This window comes from Podarcis bocagei, assembly GCF_964188305.1.
Source record: "Podarcis bocagei genome assembly, chromosome: 3".
Classification (NCBI taxonomy): Eukaryota; Metazoa; Chordata; class Lepidosauria; order Squamata; family Lacertidae; genus Podarcis; species Podarcis bocagei.
Window position 1 is genome coordinate 49,929,635 of NC_138127.1, and position 22,737 is coordinate 49,952,371.

At 42.3% G+C, this 22,737-nt stretch overlaps 1 protein-coding gene across 1 annotated transcript; it reads left to right on the plus strand.

Moving 5' to 3' along the window:
* The first annotated feature begins 249 nt into the window (after positions 1-249).
* On the plus strand, positions 250-10,306 carry STX11 (syntaxin 11). Its single transcript, XM_081187924.1, has 2 exons — positions 250-377; positions 8,818-10,306. Exon 2 carries the CDS (start codon positions 8,826-8,828, stop codon positions 9,690-9,692), a length of 867 nt encoding a protein of 288 aa, XP_081044050.1. The 5' UTR covers positions 250-377; positions 8,818-8,825; the 3' UTR covers positions 9,693-10,306.
* Positions 10,307-22,737: the final 12,431 nt, after the last annotated feature.

Genomic DNA, 22,737 nt, shown 5'->3' on the forward strand with positions numbered 1-22,737 from the left:
AATGACTGGGGATTCATCCCTCGTCGAGGAAACACGCCCGGAGAATCCGCTTCCGGACACACCGCGGCGATCCCAGCATTGTTTCCGACTTTCTCAGGCAGCCTCGAGTTGTGCCTTTTCACAAGGCGGCAGCCAATCGCTCACCCGCGGCATCCACTCGCCGCCACCGCGCCGCCCATCACTTGCGAGGGAGGGAAAGGGAACCAATGGGCAGCGCGCGGGAGGAGCCGGGGGCGGGGCGAGTCAAGCGGCGGGGGAAACTCCCCCCCCCCTGGCCAAGTTGACAAGCTCTTGCACCAGGCGGCGTGTTTTTGGCTGGGACGTCTTTGGGGCAGCAGCGCGACGCGAGGCTCTCGTCTCTTCCCCAGTGCATGCGGGTAAGTGCTCGGGTCCTTATAGCCCTGGAGGACGGCATGGAAATATCCTTGGGGGGAAATGGTGATGGGGCCAGGCAGCAAATCTATCTATCTAAATAGGAAAAGAAGCTGTGCCTCCTCCTGTCTTAGGTCAGTGGGACTCGCTCTTTCTTTTTTACGTCCAGCCTGAACTTCTTCAAGGAGTTGTGTGGACGATCACGGGGGTGTGGCCGGCTCCGGGAGAAGCCTTCTGTTTCTTGGGCTGGAGGGGAAGTTTAGGTGTCTTGGAGGAACAAACTTTTGCCGTCGATGCTGAAGCGCTTTTTGGCGATCAGGCAACTAGTGATGAGCTGTAAGAAGAATTTGTCTGATTTAGGGGAACTTGGCCTTCTTTTCTCCACTGTTGCTTCAAGGTGGCTTATATAGGGTACCCAGGCGGTCCTGGGTTCCAGTCCTGACCCCCCGTACTTGGTGTGAGTTACCAGTGACTTCGGCTGGAAGTGGTTTGTGCCCATTGCCTTGACTGTCAAGCTATGCACCATGCGCATAGTAAGGGTGCGCAAGATTACAGCCCCCCTACAACCTGCTCACACACTGAACGCAAAGGGGGCTTATTGCTGAGGAAACTTTCTGAGGCTTCGGCTTTGCCAGACTTCCTTCCCTAAGTTAAAAGTGGACGGTCTGTAGGGATCATGAAATGATGGCAGCAATATTATCCACACTTACTTAGGAGTTAGTCAGTTAAGGGGCGCCGAGGGAAATGTTCTGCCAGACTTCCATAACGTTTTGTTCACCTCGTATCAAACTAATGGTCTGATTTTTTAAGTGGATGTGAACCCGAGTAGCATTTGGTTGGAAAAAAACCTGCGTTAACTTTTTAGTTTATTATTAACTCTTCTTGTTATTAATGACATATGTATGCTTCATAACATAAAGTTATTTGGGGGCATCTTAAATTATATCATCTTAAACTGGCTGTCAAGAGAGAGCTGGCTATCTATACATGTGTGAAGCTGGGGCAGTCAATATGGTGCCCGCGGTGCCTGCAAAGCTTCTGAGCTCCCCCCTCACTATTCACCATGAGATTGCCAGGATGCTTCATCACATGTCCACTGTCAAGCCAGGATGCTTACCAAACCCCCTTAAAAAGGAGGAAGTTAGAACAGCGACACTCTTTCCCACTTCTTTAAGTTCTACAGTATGTACCTTTCAGGGCTCAGCTGAACAGAAAGCAAAGCAACCAAGAGGAGAGGAGGGAGAGGGAAGTGATCAGGGAAAGGTGGGGAATAGAGGGGAGGGGGTGAGAAAACGGGGTGCCATAGGAGTCGAGAGAGAGAGAGAGAGAGAGAGAGAGAGAGAGCTTGAAGTGCTGTGGAGAGAGATAATGATGGGGTTTGAGGAGAGAGAGAAGGCTGGAAGCAGGAAAATGGATTCTCTTGAAATGTTGTATTTCTTCACACATCCCCCCCCTACACACACACACACACACACACACACACACACACACACACACACACACCATCAACTCAAAGATCATATATCTGTTTTCATTGACTTTAACAATCATGGACCTGATCTGAGGCACAGATCCTTATAATTTTTACAGAATTGACATCAAATTATAGGTCACCTCTGTGTTCGCAGATGTGTTCTGTGCTTTGTGGTTTTACTATTATTCTATGTAAAAATCACAAAGATACATGAGGATCTGTGCTGTGGGCCAATGTTTCTGGACCTGTGACTTTGAAAAAAACATGTAAAATGATTCACATTCCAGAGGATCTGTTTCACTTCTACTTTCTGAATCAAACTTTGGGGCAGAGCCCATGAAAAAGCGAAGTGTGTGTGTGTGTGTGTGTGTGTGTGTTTCGTGCCTCACTTTCTGTCTGTCAAAAGGAAGTGTCCCGGGGGAGGGGTGAGAAAACCGCTGGTATTAGTGATTAGAAAACACTTGTTCATCATTTCTTTATAACATCAGGGGAATCCAAAAAGAAGCAAACAAATATAATCTATTTTAATACAGTACTGGGTTCTAATTACACTGAATTGGATCTAGTTAGAATCCAATAATTAGAAGTATGTATTGTAGGATGATGATATTACTTTACCTGAACGTTTTATATAGGGAGAATCAATATAATTCAGATATGAAAAGCTATTTGAGGAAATTTTCATTTCTTCCCCATTTTTAAAAAACTGGATTCTCTTCCTTACTTTTCCCTTTCACTTTATTCTCCTAGGGGCTAAATGGCTAAATAGAATGCTTATCAATTAATTAAGATCAATCTTAAGTAGGTGATGAGTACTTAAGTTGCAGATTTAAGATAGATCCATTTTAATTTTAAAACCATAACTGATCTATTACCTTAGACTTCTCTCTATTTTTAGGGTGTGTTTGATTTTTAAAGGAACATGATTCCTCAATCCAGGAATTGGGAAGCAAAATCAAATAAGTTTGGGTGGGGAGAATTTCTTTTAATCTTAAATTTTATTGTTATAGTGTATATGTTGAATGAACGTGACAGGAAATTACACCAATATGTATTAAAAAGTCAGAACTTCAAATATGGATGATATAACCAATTTTGGTCATCCAGAAAACAGTTTGTTGTGGAAGGGAAACAATAGGTCTGATCCAGATTAAAATACTTACCATAAACTTGGTTTCCATTGAAATCAATATGAAAAGTTAGCAAGGGCTGAGTTAAATCGCATTCATTTCAACTAACATGGACAGTATCCAGCTCAGTGTTAAAGAAGAACTAAGTTTGAGTAAGCTGTTCCTGTAAATTTCTAAGTAACTAATTTCCTGTGTGCTTTGGAAGAGTAAGAAGTGTGAAGGCAGTTGTGCAAACCTGTTGTTTCCATTGCTACTGCATTTACAGTTAACAGCTCTGCTTCTAAAAATGAAACAAAAACTTGAATTTGGAAACGAAGCATTACAATCTCTTCTCTATCCCACCTTACTGGTATTCCAGAGGATGCCCCGGTACTTTGCACACACAGTGTAGTGAGGCAAACCGTGGTGACTCCCCCTACGTCTGGGGTCACTGCTGCTTCCCTGGATGGCACTGGGGTGGGATGCCCCACAGCTGCCACCAGTGTGCCCACCCCACCTCAACCTTGCTGCCATCCTGCCCCACCCTGGTGTCATCCAGCTAAGCTGCACCACTTTCTGTATCCGTGAGGGTAGCTCTACCTCACTACACCAGCCAATACTGAAAAGGATCCCTATTTTTTTCAGGGTGGGATTTTTCAACACTTTGATTATGGCAGAGGCAATTAAAAAATATACTGGCCTGGTTCACACATCATCATCATAAGGCAAATGGTTGTTCTTGGGTACAGCTTCTGGTTAGTGAGGATAGAGCTTAACAATGAACCTGGGTTCAGACAACATGCTAAGACAAACCTTGGCTTAGCTGAGCATGTGCGAGAGTAAAAAAATATCAGAGAGGAGCAAAGTAGCTGTGAGCTCCTTTCTAGAGACAGTACATTCATGAGGTCCTGGTAAACTATAGGTAAGCTTACCATGAACCAAGACTGTGTCTTTCTGGTACAATATTTCAGATGGCCTGGTTGTTAGCTCCCTTTCTGTAGACCCATGGCATAGCTCTGTTTTATAGTAATTATAGACACTTGTGTATCCTTTAAGGGTTTTTTAGGAGCCACGTATGAACTGGGACATTTACCAATTAATCTCATGTGCTTGAACCTCTTGTAAATGGAAGCTGCAGTGTTATTCATTTTATAGTGGTGCCTCGCAAGACAAAATTAATTTGTTCCGCGAGTTTTTACGTCTAGCGAATTTTTCGTCTTGCGAAGCACGGTGTCAGAAAAGTTTTGGAAAAGCTTCAAAAATCACCAAAGTCTTTAAAAACCTCAAAAAAGGCTACCACACCACGTTCTATGAGTTGCTCCCCGAAGTCAAGTCGCAACTGTATTAGCGGTGTTAAGAAAAAGGAAACAAACTTGCAAGACGTTTTCGTCTTGCGAAGCAAGCCCATAGGGAAATTCGTCTTGTGAAGCAGCTCAAAAAACGCAAAACCCTTTCGTCTAGCGAGTTTTTCGTCTTGCGAGGCATTCGTCTTGCAGGGCACCACTGTATATGAAAGCATCTCTTAGGCTTCTTCAATGCTATACCAGCTTCCTGGGAATAAGTCTGATGGGGAGTAAGCCTCAGTTGGGTTTACCTCTAGGCAGACCTGGAGAGGACTGGGCTGGTTATGGTTTGAAATACTTAGACCCAGAATTGGGTGTGATCAAATATATATATATATATATATATATATATATATATATATATATATATGCAGGTTTTGGTGTCTTCGGGTATCTTCCCGTGTAAGAGTTGGGGTGTCTAGGCGACGTTTCGACGAGGTCTCACTCGTCATCTTCAGGCTGGTGCTTTCGGCTTCTTGTTACTAGAACAGAGCTGCATTCCTGTACCCGTGAAAATCTACGAAAGTATATATATATGTATATATATATATATATATGTGCTACTAAAATGTACTGAAGAATAAAATGCAACTTTAAACCCACAAAAGGTTTTAACATACAATAAAGATATGGATAAAATTACTACAGTACAATAATATATTCAGAAAATCTGATGTGACAAATAAACAAAAAATATCCCAACCCAACACTTTTTGACCCCGCAAAGGGTCTTCCTTGGTGTTCAATGAATTTGTGACACATTATTTGTCACCAAATTCCACGTGGATTCAACATTCATAGGAAAAGTCTTTGAGTGTATTCTATTTGGATGAAAACATTAGGCTGGAATTACCCCTTTGACTTCTCTTCCTTTGATCAACTGGAATGGCATCTTAAATCATGCATGTTTTCTTTGCTTGTGACATCTGCATTTGAGAGTCTTGTAGGTGGTTGCATGAATACGTACAAATATACATCATGGAAAATGTGCAGTATAAACAAGGCAACAAGAATCTGAGGCGCTCTGGGAATTTTTGATTGGTAACAGCTTTTATTTCATAATGCTATGTGTACATGCGGTTGTTGTAATCATGAGGTTACAGTCACTTGATAGCATGTGACTTGTAGGGATAATGTGGTGAGAAGTTAGATAATAGAATTAGAGCTCTTTGAATGTATGATACAGTGTTGGTGCTTAGTAATCTTACCTGCATACTTGGCTTCTTAGCTGTTATGAGTCAAGTAGACATTAACAAGGAAATATATAAGATGTGTCTTATGACTTGCATTGCACTCGTATTGTAATGTGTGCATGTTTAAGGGTTACTGGGAGTTACTTTGGTTCTAGCTTCCAAAAAATAGTGAAGTAGGACACCTTTATTTTCAGTTGTTCATTAGGCATAACACGTGTGTTTTGTTTTCTGCTATCTTCTTTTCAGTCTTTGTTTACTTTAATCTGTTGGGAGCCGCCCAGAGTGGCTAGGGAAACCCAGCCAGATGGTATAAATAATAAATTATTATTATTATTATTATTGAATATTTTTTGAGGCACGGGCGTACCGTAATTTTACTCTGCCTCCTAAGTTGGGGCCAAACACACTAAGTTGGGGCCAAACTAGAGGGGACTTGAGAGATCTAAGGAAAAGGATCTCCTACACTTTTAAAACGAATGTTCTTAGCAAGAAGAGATTCAGACTGGGACCGTGGTGCTGGAGGAGGAGGGAGTAAAACTCTTTCCTCTGCATCATTTCCTCAGTTTAATTCCCCCCCCCATACATTTCAAACTGTACAACTATGATACCAAATAAAAGTTGGGGATGGGGGAAATGGAGCAGGGCAGAGAAAGTTAAACCTTGCTTCCCGGACCCAGAGTGATTTTCTATACAGCACACAGAAACCTAGAAAAGTGCTGGCTGATATGCATTCTGAGTTGTCCCTGAAGGGGCACTTAAACAACAAGTCAAACAGGACTCTCATCATTTGAACAGTTAGTCCCCTGAGTCTAAAGGCAGCAGCTGTTAATTGCCTGTGAGTCCTGTCTGACTAGTTCTGTTGTCATCAGTGTAAGGCATCCTAAATATTCAAACATCAATGAAAACAAAGCCAAGGCGGGCCTGAGACATTCTGGTGCTTCTCATGCTGCACTTGAATATCTGTACATTGAAGGCATGGAGGACATGGAAGAAAACTACAGTATAAAGGATTTATATGACTTCAGTTGGGTTGTAGGGAAATGTTTCCTAGGGGAAAGGGAGAGGGATAGCAGGTGGTGGATTGTGGAATAGGTTAGATGGGATATAGGAGACTTATTAAGTAGTGAAGAAATTGTAAGGTAAAGATAAAGGGACCCCTGGCCATTAGGTCCAGTTGTGACCGACTCTGGGGTTGCGGTGCTCATCTCTCTTTATTGGCCAAGGGATTTGAACCACTGACCTTCTGATCAGCAAGTCCTAGGCTCTGTGGTTTAACCAACAGTGCCACCTGCATCCCAGTAGACCCGCATCCCTACAGAAGAAACTGTAGAGGTAGCATAAAGTGCTGGTCGGGGTGAGGACAGGAGTTACAGGCTGGATGCTCACCCTGTAACCTGAATGCCTGTTTCTTCCGGGATAGTCAACATGATGCCCTTCAGACGTTCTGGACTACAACTCACCCATCACAGCCAATGGTCAGGGGTGCTGAGAGTTGTAATCCAAAACATCTGAAAGGCACCATGTTGGCGATCTCTGTACAATTAGCAATGGCTTTGACTTTCTGTGGCCTAGAAAAATAGTTCAGTCTGAACATGTGTCTAGAAATCTGCATGAAATATGGAAAAAGGCAGGAAGGAGGGAGGGAGGGAGGAGTATGGGGAAAGCACAGAAGAAGTGTAGAGTGAAATTATCATGCTGAAATCAAAGTACATGGTATGATTTTGCATTTCAGCCAATCTCTTCTCTTTCTTTGTTTTGCCTCAAATTATAACAACATTGCTATCACCCACCTGACAGCTAACAGACTTATGGATAGCTCCCAAATACTGTTGATACTTCAACTGCTCAGTCCTAGGTCTGATGTAATGTGCATATTTGTTGCTGGTTAAATCAGATATGTCTTCAAACTATGCATGCAATGAAATACAATTTCAGTTTCACACACTAGTGCTGTAATTTGGTTTGCTTAAAAGTTAAGACAATTAACAGTATTTCATTCCTGAACAAAATTAATTTTATGGTACAATAGCTTTTCTGTATCCCGTGTTAACCAATATGGAATACTCCTCTTGGTTAATTTACTGGGAAGTAGAGATCTTTTTACCACCCCTTAACTGCTCTGAGTATAAGGTTCTAGAACTGTGAATTTGAGGTGGGGGGGGGGGGAGGGCGCGATGATCTCTGGTCAGCTGACATGTCAAATATTGGTCAAGTAATTTGGAATATATCCACTTTTTTTAAAAAAAATCACTGAACAGTTCAACTCAGTCTTTTATGCTGGAACACCAGAGTCCATCTCTAATTATGAAAGGTTGTATCAAAAATTACCTTTCTAACATATAGAAAGCAAAGTAACAGTAAATATTAAACAACAGCTGTTTAAGGCAGTATGCAGTGGACCACTTCTTGTAATTTAATCAGCATCATGGCTTCATGGAATATTTGACTGTGGTTAAATAGGTGGTTGATTGACAAGACCGAACAATCTGCCAGCATGTTAACCCTGATTAAATTATCTTACTGAAGCATACTCTGAATAAGCCACTTCCATGTCATGGCCTGATGTTACAATGGTAGAGACATGAAGCTTGTTGGTTCAGCGCAGTGCCAGATTTAGGGCAGTGTTCCCCCTGCAGGATGCTGAGCCATGGGAGCACAAACAACAACAACAACAACAACCTATATTTATATGAGTCGCTACGTAAAGTTAGGTCCCAGTCAGAAGGGCAACAGAGTTGTGATTTGGGGGGGGGGTGATGGGGAGGCAACTTTTGTTCTTGCTCAGGATGCCCTATTATCAAAGTCTGCCCCTGGTTCGGTGAGTCTGTTCTTGTCATGACTTACTCCAGATCCAACCCATGGATATTGCTTCTTGCAGCTATTGCCACTGTGACACCACACCCTGGCCACATGGAAGCATTTTTCTTCTGTCTGCCGCTTGGTTGCCATGAGAGCCAGTGTGCCGCAGTGTGGATCTGCAAACTAAATGTCTCATTTAAATCAATGGATGGAACGGAATCAAAGTCTAGTCACTAATCAAGACTTTAGTTTGTGCTTCTGTTTGAATAGTAATCTATATCGTCATGGCAAAATGTCATTCCTGATCTTTCCATGGAATATAGGCAAGTATACTGAAATATATATAGGGCATGGAGTTTACAACACTCAGTAATGTGTCAGAAAGGTAGAATATTTTGTAAAGTCCATGATACTCCAGTAAATATATTTGGAACATCAAACACACTGTCTTCTGTGCAAAGATATTTAGATCATTAAGAGAAGCTTGCTATTTCTACTAATTTTTATTTTTCTATTTCTGTCCATAGAGGCCAAAATGAGAGACCGACTCTTTGAATTTTTTGAGTTATCTAAGCTTTACAGCCAACATACTCATGATGAAGAAAATCAACTGCTCTTACCTCACAACAGTCTGCTGTTTGAAACAGATTATGCCTTGGCAAGTCTTTTCAAAGATATCCAGGCAATCCGAACGAGCAATCTCCACCTGAAAGAGGACATTAGACGCCTGGGCAAACAAAACACTCGCTTCCTCACCTCTATGCGCCGCTTCAGTAGCATAAAACGTGACACAAACACGATTGCGAAAGACATCAAGGCTCGTGGAGAAGAAATCCACAGGAAGCTGCAGGTTTTGAGAGACTTCAGTGAAGATGCAGAAACAAAATATGGCTCAAACACAATCATAGCCCGTGTGGCCAAGGACCACTATGTTGATCTCATGCATTCTTTTCAGGAGGCCATGTTTAAATACAATGAGACAGAGATGAGCCAGCGGGAGAACTGCAAGATTAGGATCCAACGGCAGCTAGAGATCATGGGCAAGGAAGTGTCTGGGAACCAGATAGAGGACATCATTGAACAAGGCAGGTGGGACGTTTTCTCTGAGAACCTTCTGTCTGACGCAAAGGGAGCTCGTTCGGCCTTGAACGAGATAGAGACCCGGCACAAAGAGCTGATGAAGCTGGAGTCCCGAATCAAGGAAGTTCATGAACTCTTCTTGCAGGTAGCCCTGCTAGTAGAAGAACAGGCGGACACCTTCGATATTATTGAGCTCAACGTGCATAATGTTGAAGAATATGTTGGAGAAGCTAAAGGTGAAGTGAGGAGAGCTCTCGAATACCGAAGGAAGCATCCTTGCCGAACAATCCTCTGCTGCTGCTTGCGATGCTGCAAAATTTGATTGTCCTCATGAAATTGCTAGATAAGTGTTTTGGGGACACGCTCAGATTTGAAGACACTTAAAGTTTGTGCTCGGTTTGAGAGAAATTGCTCTAAAGCAATGTCCTTATGTTTTCTTATGTTCATTAATGACTCCGGTGCACGTATTGCAGCTTGTACCAAAAGCCAAAGGATATTGGCGAGTTGTCATGTATTCCAATATAACAAAAGGTAAAATTAACCTGGTCTGCAACATTACTGCAAAATTACCCATACACCGGAACATATACGAAGCAAAGGAAATGTTGACCAGGTGTATAATGAATTGCTCCTAAATTAATGCTTTTGGTGCAATTTAAACAACAGCAACCTTCATAGACTTTAAAGTAATCAGTGTTGTGGCCAGTTGTTTTTTCCTGGATGAAAGAAAAAAAGACAAAATTACAGGTGTGATTCTCAGTAATGTTGTTTAGAAAACTAGCGTGTGCACATGATCTGAGAGTTTTGATACAAGATTTGTTGTAATTGTACACAGCATATACTTATTTTTTATATATGTTCTGATATTTCTGTATATTAAAATAAATGTGGAAGCCTTAATTATCTTTTTGTTAGTGTATAAAGAAAGATCTTGAATTGCTGTCTGTCCAGTGTTTTTATTCGTTATGATGGCACTTGTGGGAGCAGGGAAACGTGGAAGCAGCCAGAACCAGGTGAAGGCATTTTCCTACCTCAGGTGGAGCAGCAAATGGTGTATCCACCCCCCAGGTCCAGGTGTAGAGCAACCAAGGCTGCTTGTTTCTTGACACCTGACAAAGAAAATCCTACAATGTCTGTTCCCTCCCTCGCAGTGAAAATACAAGAATACAGTAATAAATTAAGTTATACAAAGTTAGCTGCCCTTTTATGATACCCAGAATCAGCTGCCTAAGGCAGAGTGATAGTAGATACGTTTGCCAGAAGTCACAAGAAAGACCAGGACACAGTCTGAGGTCACCTCTTCACCAGACATTAAAAGGACGATGAGTGTTGTTTGTTCAGGGTGCTGATCTCAGAGAGCGACAGTCCCTAGGATTCTCCATGTTATGCTATAATGGTGCTTTAATTGTATGGTGTGGACATGGCCTGAGAAAACAGAGTTTGCTGTGGAAATGGTGCCTGCTTATGCACACGGAAGCTTTTTGCATCACCCACACGACAGCAGCACCGCTATCTTCATTTTTCTTCTTTTAGTGCAGATTTACCCATTTACACAGTTAAGGAACATACTTTTTTAAAAAAAAAATCTACTGTAAATAGCAGCTATAGTAAAGCCTGGGCAGCATCAGGACTGCAGGGGCTGGGAAGGGAAAGCTTAGCTCTCCCTCCACCTCTGGGGTCCTGATGAAAATGCTCCCTACCTATGCTGGGTTTTTGCAGTGGGAGGGAAGACTCCACCGGTACTAGCAGAGGCTTCCTTCCTGATGCAAATAGCAGCTAAAGGGGATTATATTTGTCAGGAGCACAGCAGGTGTGGGTGGGAGGATTATAATTTCATTCCCACTCTCTGCCATACTGTTCAGGCTGTTCATTCACACACACACATGTATTAATTGCTTCCATACGATGAACTTCAGAAATACTGAAGGGACGCAGTATTCACGGTTCAAATCCCAGCGACGGCGTGAGCTCCTGTTGCTCGGTCCCTGCTCCTGCCAACCTAGCAGTTCGAAATCCGTCAAAGTGCAAGTAGATAAATAGGTACCGCTCCAGCGGGAAGGTAAACAGTGTTTCCGTGTGCTGCTCTGGTTCGCCAGAAGCGGCTTAGTCATGCTGGTCACATGACCTGGAAGCTATATGCCAGCTCCCTCAGCCAGTAAAACAAGATGAGCGCCGCAACCCCAGAGTCGTCCGCGACTGGACCTAACATTCAGGGGTCCCTTTACCTTTAAAAAATACTGAACTGTGGAACTCTTGTAAATTTCCTTTTGTAGTATGTTCTTCTATCACTAAGCAGCACTCACTAGCTCTGGATATTTTAAGTGACTTGGGTTTTATCTTTTTCTAGTCATTGAGCTGGCACTCAAAACAAAGATACATGGTAGCATCCACACAGGATGTGAAAGAAGTTACAACTATTTGTAGTCTCTTGCTTACACAAGAGACTGGAGGCATTTTTGTTGTTGTTGTCATATTGCTAATATAGTGGGACCTCGGGTTAAGAACTGCTCTTAACCTGAAACTGTTCTTAACCTGAAGCACCACTTTAGCTAATGGGGCTTCCTGCTGCCACTGCGCCACCAGAGCACAATTTCTGTTCTCATCCTGAAGCAAAGTTCTTAACCTGAGGTAATATTTCTGGATTAGCGGAGTCTGTAACCTGAAGTGTATGTAACCCGAGGTACCACTGTATTTAAGGAATTTTGAAACTGAATTTCCCAGTAGCTGAAAGCTGAAGAACCTGCACTGGTTTCATGTAAAAAACAACAACCCTGCTTGCTAATTGCTCCTGAAGGCGTCTTTTACTACAAACAGCACCTTTGAGGGAAACGGCAGCCATGGGGTAATTTTGTGTGCAGAATCCTGATCAGGAGCATGCCCCAGTTGGTGCTCCATGTGCTGCTTTTCCTTCAAAATAAAATTGGCAAGGTTAAGATTTGCAACTGTCTGTCTCCATGTTAATGTAGGAGTGTTTACACGACTCCCCATCCCAGTGTTGTCACATACCTTTCCTGTGGGATGACCAGCCTCATATAACCATCTCTAATGAAGGGGTTAATACCATAGAGTGAGCTGTCCTGCCTAGCTTAGCTATGTCCACTTCCCCTCACATTGGGAAGAATTAGGTGATCAACCTTTTGTTCTTCCCCAGTGTACCTGAGAAACTCAGTATGTGAAGATGTTTGCGCTGGTTGCTCCAGCTCAGCCACATGGTTCTCTAAAGCCACTCTTGAGTTCCTATACAAATAATTTAGGAACTTTCACCACTTTGTAACTAAGTCAAATTTTACTGCCTGTGCAACTTTATGAAGTACATTAATCTGACCTTTGCAGAGTTTTCAGTAAACAATTTTTAATTTTCCAAATGTGTGGTCTTTTCTTATGCTAGGGGGAAGAGGGAAACTTTGGAAAGAAACTTTTAAAGGAAATATTTTGGAATTTACTTGAAAAGGCACATAATACGACTCTAAAATAACTAAAAAGCTTTGGGTTGCCTTGAACAAAAAAAAATGACTGACAAATTTAATAAATAATAATAACAATATTTTATTTAGGATTTCTTGGCCACAGAGAAGCTGTTTACAATTTACAGAATAATGATGCATTCAGGAAACCTGGATTTTAGTCTTTAATTTTAATAAAGTTGGGAGCAAACAGATGAATATAAAGTTAAAGTGCTAGCAACTGTTTAAGGGCCATTTGTTTTAAGAAACTAGATGGTTTGCTTTTTCCATTTGCTTACTGATGAACTGAAGGCCTTTTCATTACTGCAGTACTTTAAGGTCACTTCTAAACGGTTCTTAGTTTCCTTAACAAAACCACAGTTTTGCCAGGAAATGCATTGCACCACAACTCTTTTTTTTTTACCCTTCAAAATCAAGAAAAAAAGACAACAATCTTTTTCTTTTCTTTTCTTTTCTTTTTAAAACACTCATTAATGAATGGCAGGCCACTTCAAATAAATTTCTTTACTCATTAAGCTTTATGCATATTAAAATATATAATGCAAATTAGGTACAGTTTAAACACACCAAAAGCACATTTAAGTTTAATCAATCTGTGGTTAATTCAACATGGTTTGGGGGTAATGGAACAGTGCATATCCTCCAGTCTTTCAGTAAGCTCTTATTGGTGGAATGAGATGCTAGCTACATTGTGAAGACAGAATTATTGGTAGTTATTATTTCAGGTTAATCAGAATTAAACTGATAAAAGTTTTTAACACAGTGCATCAGAAGTCTTCCAGGAAAGTGTGAATAGGATTGCAGCCTTTTTTTTTTATTAAACATGCATGGAGTTATTACATGACAAAATAAGGCTCATCCACACTGTTGCTTAATATGGGTAGTAGGCTTCCTGTATCTCCATTAATTCTTCCTTGTCCATAGAATATATTTTTTTCTAAATTGCTACCTTCCCACATGCTCAGAGACACACCTAGAAAGGCAGATATACAGAGAGCCTTTCTAAGTGCACCAAAGGGCTTAAGCATGCCTGGTATGCCTTTTTTTTGTTTCACCTTTTTATTTTTGAGAGGCATCCTTCACATGCCAAACAAGCTGCTTTTCAATATCCCTTCAGTTTCAAAAGCAGTTTGTTGTGTGACATTAACATTTAAAGTGTACACACATAAACACACCAAGAATACTGGGAACTGTAGTTTGCCCCTCACAGAGCAATAGTTCTCTGCACCCTTAATCAAGCACACTTCCCATCATTCTATGTTTGGTGAGAAATGCCCTTGTGTGGTGTGCATGCAGCTACTGATAGTGACCTGATGAAAAGCTTCTTTGGCTTGGCTGAGCTGATCTTTGGACCTTAACTCATTTTTCTAATAATTTTATATTTTTACAGATGAGATTAGATGAGTTTTTTTTTGTTTTTTTTATGATTCCACTAATGACAGCAGCTTGAGGGATGTGGCTCTTGAGCAAGGCCATTTCCCTAGTTGCCCCCTAGTTATGGCACTCCCTTCCCTTAGAGGCAGGAGATTCCACCAAACCAACAGGGAGCATGGTGAAGTGATCGACTCGGGATGCAGCACAGGATCCACAGGGGCAGCAGATCCCAACACAGGTCTTCATTCCCTCCTTTCTTCCTTGGCAGCGAGGGAGGGACCGCTATTTAGTGGTTCGTCTCAGGTGCCCAAATTTCTTGGACCTGCCCCTGCAAACTGGAAAGACCCCAAGCAGGACATGGGGGCAAGAGCAGTCCCCCCCCCCCCCCACGTTGCTGATTCCTAGAAAGTTTAGGCTGCTCGCTTCTCTTCTTGTCCCTTCTTGATCTTGTTTCGAGGATCGCAATTGTTTTTATACTGCTGAGGCTCCAAGTACATACAGTAGTGTTTTGGGGATTTGTACCCACATTGCTCCGCATGATCTATACACAAACCGCTTCTTTGGAGAAAGAAAGCTGTAGGTTTTGCATATAAACGCATCTTCAACAAATGAACTCCTTCTTCTTTGTTTTTATCAGTTTGACAGCCCTGCTTTGCAATAGGCTTCCTCGTGAGTGGGAGTTTATCTACCTCAGCTGAAATGCTGAACCGGCACAACCACTTAAAATATTTTTAAAGTCTTAAAATATTATTCGTTTCCCATATGAGGGGCGAGGAAATACACTCCAAGTGGTCTGTGACGCGGATCACCGCCCGCTCGCGTCTCTTTCTTTCATTTCCCCCCTCTTAACTTCTGGTAATCCGGGTTCCGCCCGCTCCTTCCTTCGCTTCCTGCGCCCTCCCGCGCTCGGATTCAAGAATGCTCGAAGAGCAGGAGAGAGGGGAGAGCTGCAAGGGGAAGCCGTTTTGCAGCTGCCGAGCGTTCTCTTCCCCCCTCGCTCTCAAGGTGGGGGCCGCCGGGACCGCGGCTGGAGAAGGAGCAGCGACGGGTCGAACGCACCGAGCTGCAGAGCCTGTTGTTCTATATAGGAGTGCCCGCGTGCAGGGCTTGTAACCGCACCAGGATGGCCGAGTGGTTAAGGCGTTGGACTTAAGATCCAATGGACGCATGTCCGCGTGGGTTCGAACCCCACTCCTGGTAGTTGGTTTTTTTACTCTCGGGCTCTCGGTAAATTAAAAAGGAGGAAGCACGTAGACAGGGGAAAACTTCCTGGGCAGCTTCAGCCTCTTTACGGCGGGACTGAGCAGTTGCCCGGGAGAGCCGAGAGCCGAGGCCGCTTCCGCGCCTGTGCAGCAGAGCTAACCTGAAAGGAAGGTGTGCAAAGGATGCATGTTATTAGGAATCATGGGAGGGAAGCGCCGCCGTTTAGTGCATTTAATTTTAACTGGGTCTCCGTGCAAATATAACTTCCATCAGTCCATGCGAACAAGAGATTAAAGCCGGAGATCTGCTAAATATTTTTCGCAAAACTTAAATGGCACGTGCTGCCCTGCAACAAGAATGAAAGCAAATAAGCAGCATTTGCACGTAAAAAAATCGTTATAGAGTGCATGGGGGAAAAGATTTGTGTAGAATCTACTAGTGCGTCGGTATAATTTTGTGGACTTGCACTTCTCTGTCCTGGAAACGGGGTCCAAACCTTCCTAAGATCCGAAGAAAACTCTTCTTCACGGATGCCACCTTTATTTGTACAGAAATCTGCATTTTCAAGCTGACAACAGAGAATAATTCTCGCGGGGAGAGAGAGCTCACAGACAACAAGCAAAAAATGAAGAAGCCCAACTGGTTATATAACGTTAATTACAAGATATATAACATGTTAACGATTCTGTTACAAAAAAAATCAGTGCCAAATGCAGTGTAACGAAGCCACAGTAGGGAAATAATAATCACACAAATGATAAGGGCAACAGCAGACAAAAATAAGTGAATTGTAAAATGTAGGTCACAAGTAGGTGTGGATCCAGTTGCTCTATTACATATCACAATGGGAAGCTGGTCAGCTAATAATAATTTAATAATAATAATTTATTATCTGTACCCCCCCCCCCATCTGGCTGAGCCCATCTGGCTAACACACTTCGTGACGATTTAATCGTGATGAGCGAATGGCAAAATATTGAGGTGAGTTGGCGGTAAATTCTTAATTCCATCCTGAAACGCATCCTCTCAATAAGGCAACACAGTATCAAATGTGTTTAGAAGAGTGACACCTACTGGCTAGGTGCAGCTAATTGCTATTATAATACTTTCCAATTCTATTATAAGTCAGTCGAAGTTTTTATTTTATTTGTTTTTATTTATTTACAAATTCATAGTCTGCTCTTTCATAAAATACTGTGTATAAAGATAAAACCAGCAAAGGAACCATAAAAAATCATTAAAAACATCTGTGATGACCTTGAGCCGACACTCATAGGCTAACCTTACCTCACAGGGTTGTTGTGAGGATAAAATGTTGAGGAGAACTATGTAGGCCACCTCCAGCTTCCTTGGAGGAAAAGTGGGATATAACTGTAATTAAACAAATAATATCAGTAAATACTGCTTGGTTAAAAGGGGGGTGGAAATCATGTTGTAAAGGCCTGTGTAAACAAAAAGAAGTTTTCAAAAGATATCTGAAGGGAGGGAGGCTCAGAGCCTGCCAAACCTCTGCTAGAATTAAAAGTTCTTTAACAGAGTTGTGGTTCTTCGTCAGAGCTGAACAATATGAGATGCTGAACAGGCAAAGCACTCGCACAGGTTATCACAAGCCTCTGAATCTCATCTAACCCTGTCCTGAAGGGGCAGCCACATGGGTGGTAATATTTTTAATTAATGCCAAACCATGTGGAACTGGGTATAGGAGGGGTGGCTAACCTGTGGCCTTGCAGATGTTGTTGGACTAAGTTGGCATTCCTTAACCTCTAACGACCCTCCTGGAGAGATTTGTTATCTTCCTTAAAAAGCTGCAAGTCGAGAAGCTCCTCAGTGCTGCATCCATCAGAATAAGCTGCTGTGTTTTACCCTGGAATGCAGTTATCAGAGGAACGGTAGAACTGACTGCAACATTTAAGAACATACAAAGAGCCTGCTGGATCAGAGCAATCTAGTCCAGACCAATCTAGTCCAGCAGCCTGTTCTCACAGTGGTTAGCTAGATGCGTATGGGAAACCTGCAAGCAGGAGCTGTGTACAAAGTATTGTCCCTTTCTGCAGTTTCCAACAACTGGTACAGTCATACCTCTTGTTACGTTTGCTTCAGGTTAAATCTTTTCAGGTTGCATCCCGCAGTGACCCGGAAGTACCGGAAAGGGTTACTTCCGGGTTTTGCCGCTCGCACATGCGCAGACGCTCAAAATGATGTCACACTCATGCTCAGAAGTGGCAAATTGCGACCCGCGCATGCACAGATGCGGGCTGCATTCTGCTCATGTTGCGAACGGGGTTCCGGAACGGATCCCGTTTGCAACCAGAGGTACCACTGTATTCTGAAAAATAGTGTCTCAAACCCTAGAGAAGCAGCCTGCTTCTGAGGCAGAGCATAGTAGCCACTGATAGCCTTTTATCTCCATGAATTTGTCTAATCCAGGGGTCCTCAAACTTTTTCAGCAGGGGGCCAGTCCACTGTCCCTCAGATCTTGTGGGGGGCTGGACTATATTTTGGGGGGGGGATGAACAAGGGACGATGAGCAGCGTGTGAAAGGGTTCTGGAGATGGACTGCTTTAAATGTTGGCCACTTGAGAGGGGTGCTCAACCAGCTATGACTCCTGTGTCTTGCAAGTAGCAGGGACTGGCGGCAGCGATGGAGGGACGATGAGCAGTGTGCGAAAGGGCTCCACAGAGGGGCTGGCACCAACAAAGCCCAGCCCCTTCTTCCTCTAGGCAGGGCAGGGAGAAGCCAGGAGGAGGGAGGGAGGAGGCGCCAGCACCGTGTGAGAGGGAAGAATGTGTGCACTGGCAATCCACACGCTTATTCCTGGACCATCTGTGGGCCAGATATAGAAGGCAATTGGGCCTGATCCAGCCCGCGGACCTTAGTTTGCCAACCCATGGTCTAATCCTCTCTTAAAGGCATCACTGCCTCCTGTGGTAGCAAGTTCCATATTTGCTGCAGGAAGAAAAACTTTCATTTGTCTGCCCTGAATCTTCCAACATTCAGCTTTTGTGTTGTCCCTTAGTTCTAGTGTTATGACAGAGGGAGAATAACTTCTCTCTGTCCATTTTATCCATGTCATGCATCATTTTAGGAACTTCTATCATGTTGCGTCTTACTTGTCTTTCCTCTTAACTAAAAAGTCCCAAATGCTGCTGTTGTGTTATTTTCCTTTTTTTTTTCATAGTAAAAAAATTGTACATGCTTGTCGATGCTTTGTGTATGTTAACTGACGGTAAAAGGTTTGGAACAATAAGTAATATGTGCAATCTGCACAGAAAACTCTTTACATGTGTGAATCTCCTTATCTGGAGTAGGTAAACTGCTAACATTCCTCCCCCCTGCCACATTCCTGTGCCTTTTCAGCTAACCCACTGGAGAAGGAAGTGACAGGGACTAGGTTAATTCTCCATCTCTTGGTCCAAACAAAGCACAAAACAAAAACTGACTCAGTGGCTTAGGAATGAGAAAGCAGCTTATGTGTGCCCCCCATGGGACCCACCCCCACTCCCAGTCATGCTTACGACCATAAATGTTGTTGGGGTGTGTATTTAAAAAGTAGATTTTGAGTAGTCTAATACCAATTTACAAGTAGTCTAATATGCTTACTATCATACTATTTTTTCATTAAACATTCTAACACTGCTTATTAAGTACCAATGCTTGCCAATCAGACATCCAAGTACATTTAAGCTAATTGGCTAGAACATTAACATGTTTGGTTTTTTATTGAGCAAATACAACCTGCACATGTTTTTCATCATATCTCCATAAGAAAATAAACTGAAGGTGTGTTTGTGTGCACGCATGTGCACACAAGTTGACTGGTAATGTGGATTGTAATCTTCTCTGGTTTATCTGGTTCTTTTAATTTTCAGCTTTCCATCCTAACAACAATAATTATTAATGGTGCAGTCAGATACACTAATGATCTGCAAAATAGGTGAGATTCAATATGTTAGTTTAAACTCCAGTTACTTCAGAGTCTGATCAAGGCAATTTTCTTTGTTTTATATAAGGGTTACAAGAACCACTGAATGAGCACAATTTCTTTTCCCAGTTAAACAAGAGACAGATGGCATTTTTTCAGTGGAATAGTTATATATGCAGTGTAACACATAACTCATAACAAACTGAGCACAAAACAGGTGTGAAGCTAACAGAACAATAAAATGCAATGGAACAAAACTTGCATTTATAGTACTGAACAAAAGCTTGCTTTCTAAAGAGAAGTGTTATTGTTGCCAGTTGAAATTATCCACCTTGTTAAGAAGCTTTTGACAGGAAGGCAAACTGGTGGTGGTTATAACTGCTCATTAAGGGAATTTCTATACAATGTTCTTAAGGGGCTTGTTATCTTTTACAAAGATAACAAATCACTCCAGGGGTGTCATTAGAGCTTAAGGAATCCTGTAAAAATAATCCAAGGGGTTGTCGGCTGAGGTGCAAATGCATGTTACAAATAGGCTCCTAACATAGAGGCTCCCACAGTTAACATATGAAATGTAATGAAACCAGTATTTGGACAGCTTCATTTTGAGTAGAGAATCTGGCTAGGGGACAAGAGGAACTAGCTGCCATTTTCCCACTCAAAACTTCCCAGCTACTTTGCCCAGTGTAGGCTTCCTGCAGGAAGGGGAGTAGTTTTGAGGAGGGACTCAGAGCAGAAAATATGTCAATTTAAAGCACAGAAACAGCAAATTCCAGTAGCCACCCACCCCTCCCTGCTTGCCACTCAGCATCTCAGCATTTCATTTCAAAATAATCAGTTGGGTTTTGTTACACATATAGGAGAAAGGCCAAAGGCCAGTTCTTGGAAAAACTGCTTTGCCCACAGAAGGTCCCAAGCTCAATCCATGACATTTCCAGGTAGGGCTGGAATAAACCTTTCTGAAATCCTGAAGAGCCGCTGTCCATCAGACTACTAGATAATGCTGAGCAAGGTAGGCCAATGTTCTGACTCAGTATCAGACATCTTCCTATGTTCTTATATTTGCCACTGGTGAGAGGGCAAAGTTTAGGGTTGAGACACAGTATAAACTGGTTCTAGTATAAATTGGAACACAACGTGATTGGGGGACATTATTGCTCTACAGTGGTACCTTGGGTTACAGATGATTCAGGTTACAGACTCCACTAACCCAGAAATAGTACCTCGGGTTAAGAACTTTGCTTCAGGATGAGAACAGAAAGCATGCTCCAGCGGCACGGTGGCAGCGGGAGGCCCCATTACCTAAAGTGGTGCTTCAGGTTAAGAATGGACCTCCGGAACGAATTAAGTTTTTAACCCGAGGTACCACTGTATGTTTAATATGTACCATAGCTTCTTAAACATTTATGCTATTCTTACAACTGCTGGAGGCTGATACAATGCCCTCAAGGGTTCCCTGGTAATAAAGAAGAGTAGTGGCTCAATGGTATGCTGAAGATCCCAAGTTGAATCTTTGGCATTAACAGGTAGGATTGGGAAGGATCCCTGGAGATCTGCTGGATGGACCAGTGATGGCTCAATGTAAGGAAGTTTATTATGTTCCTAAGTGCAGCACTGAGCAGGTTTTAGTAGGGTAAATGCCTAATTTGTGCAATTCAGCAAAATTCCTTCTCTTTGGGAAAACAAATCAGTCACTGTTCAAGACACTGATGTTTCTATCTTGATACTGCTCTATCACTACATACTGCTGGATTACAATTCAGTTTTAGTTACATGTTCAAATTGTGTTTGTTCAGAACAATAGATTCATGTCTAAAACTTACATTTCCACATGGAAAATGGGCATAAACAACAACAACAACAACATGTACATATCTTGTCTGTAAATGATATTATGCTTCTTCTTTTCAAATGCTGGCAGATCTTACAACGTGCTTTAAACAATTCAAAATACTGAACACTGCATTTCATTATGCGTAGATGAGTCAATGAGGTCTAGTTCTTACAGATTTAAGTCTAATAAAAACAAGATACAGTACTGTATTACAGACAAGATGCCAGAACAGGTGAGTATTTGCAAGGCAGGTGTCACCAGCCTTTTCAGGCCCATAGATACCTGCAGATTTTTGAGTGAGTCCTGTGGGTGTCACCCCCACAGCATACTACTCTCATATCAGTATCTCTTCTTCCCAAGAAACTGAAAGAGAAAGTGTGCATGTACACACATCACTTTCTGAATAAATCTGGATAAAAGTTTGATTCCATAGAATTCATCTGAGCCTTGAAAAGCTCATGCGGTGGAATCCATCATAGCACTAAGTCTCTCGTTCGGTGACCATAAGAATTTTCCCTTGCACCATAGAATGTCCTCCGCCTTTCCTCCCCCTGAACATTTTCTAAGAGTTCCCCCAGCACTCTGGAACAGATTTTGGGAGGGTGCAGCTAATGCACCAGCCAAAGCTGGTGAGAGGCATTCTTCAGCATTTTATCCAGCTTGGGCCCTCACAGTTTCAAGAGCACTCCTAAACTGTGTACCTGTTCCTTTAAGTGCAACCCCATTTAGAACAGTTATTCTATATTGTATTGAATAATGTTGCGGCTGAATTTATGTGTAACCCACCCCAGGATTGTTAAATGAGGGGTGGGGTTTATATAATGATAAAACAAACAAATAGCACAGAAGCAGGCAACTTAGATTTTCTGCCAATGTAATTGCTACTGCAAACTTTGTAAAAGTTTGAAAAGTTGTAGTAAACAACAGTAACATTAGGAGAGGAAGTCTGCTACTTTGTATTACTAAATTTACCATGGGCAGACAGTAACTTTCAGTTGCTACAATGTAGCTGTGGTTATAGGCCTTGGTTAGTGGTTCATCTGACAGGAGGATTCAAAATATCAAGTTTTGATAGGACAATTATTGAACACTCTGTTGGCTCTCATTTGTCCAATTATTATATATCAACTACTCATTCTTCCTCCTTTTTAAATGGTTTTAAGTGTTTTCAGTGCTGTTATTAATAGTTATTTATTTATTTGTTTGTTTCTTTAAAATATATATATACATAGATTGTGTGTGTTTTAGCTGTATTTGTTTTAATTCATGCTGTGAGCCACCTGGGAGAAAGGCAGGATATATATATATGCAAGCGCAAGGGCATCTGGTGTTTTCAAGCAAAGGTTTTGCAAGGTAAACTCTCACTGTGGCTGTGATCCATGCATGCTTCCTCGAAAACAAGGCCCACTGTGCTCAGTGGGGCTTTACTCTTTGGTAAGCAAGCGTTCATAGGACTGTGGCCTCCCACGATGGCACATGCCAGTTCTGTGCCTCAGTCCTAAACACGCCCAACTATGGACTGAATCCCCTCTCCAGCACAGCGAGACACACATTTCCGAGCAAGCTAGT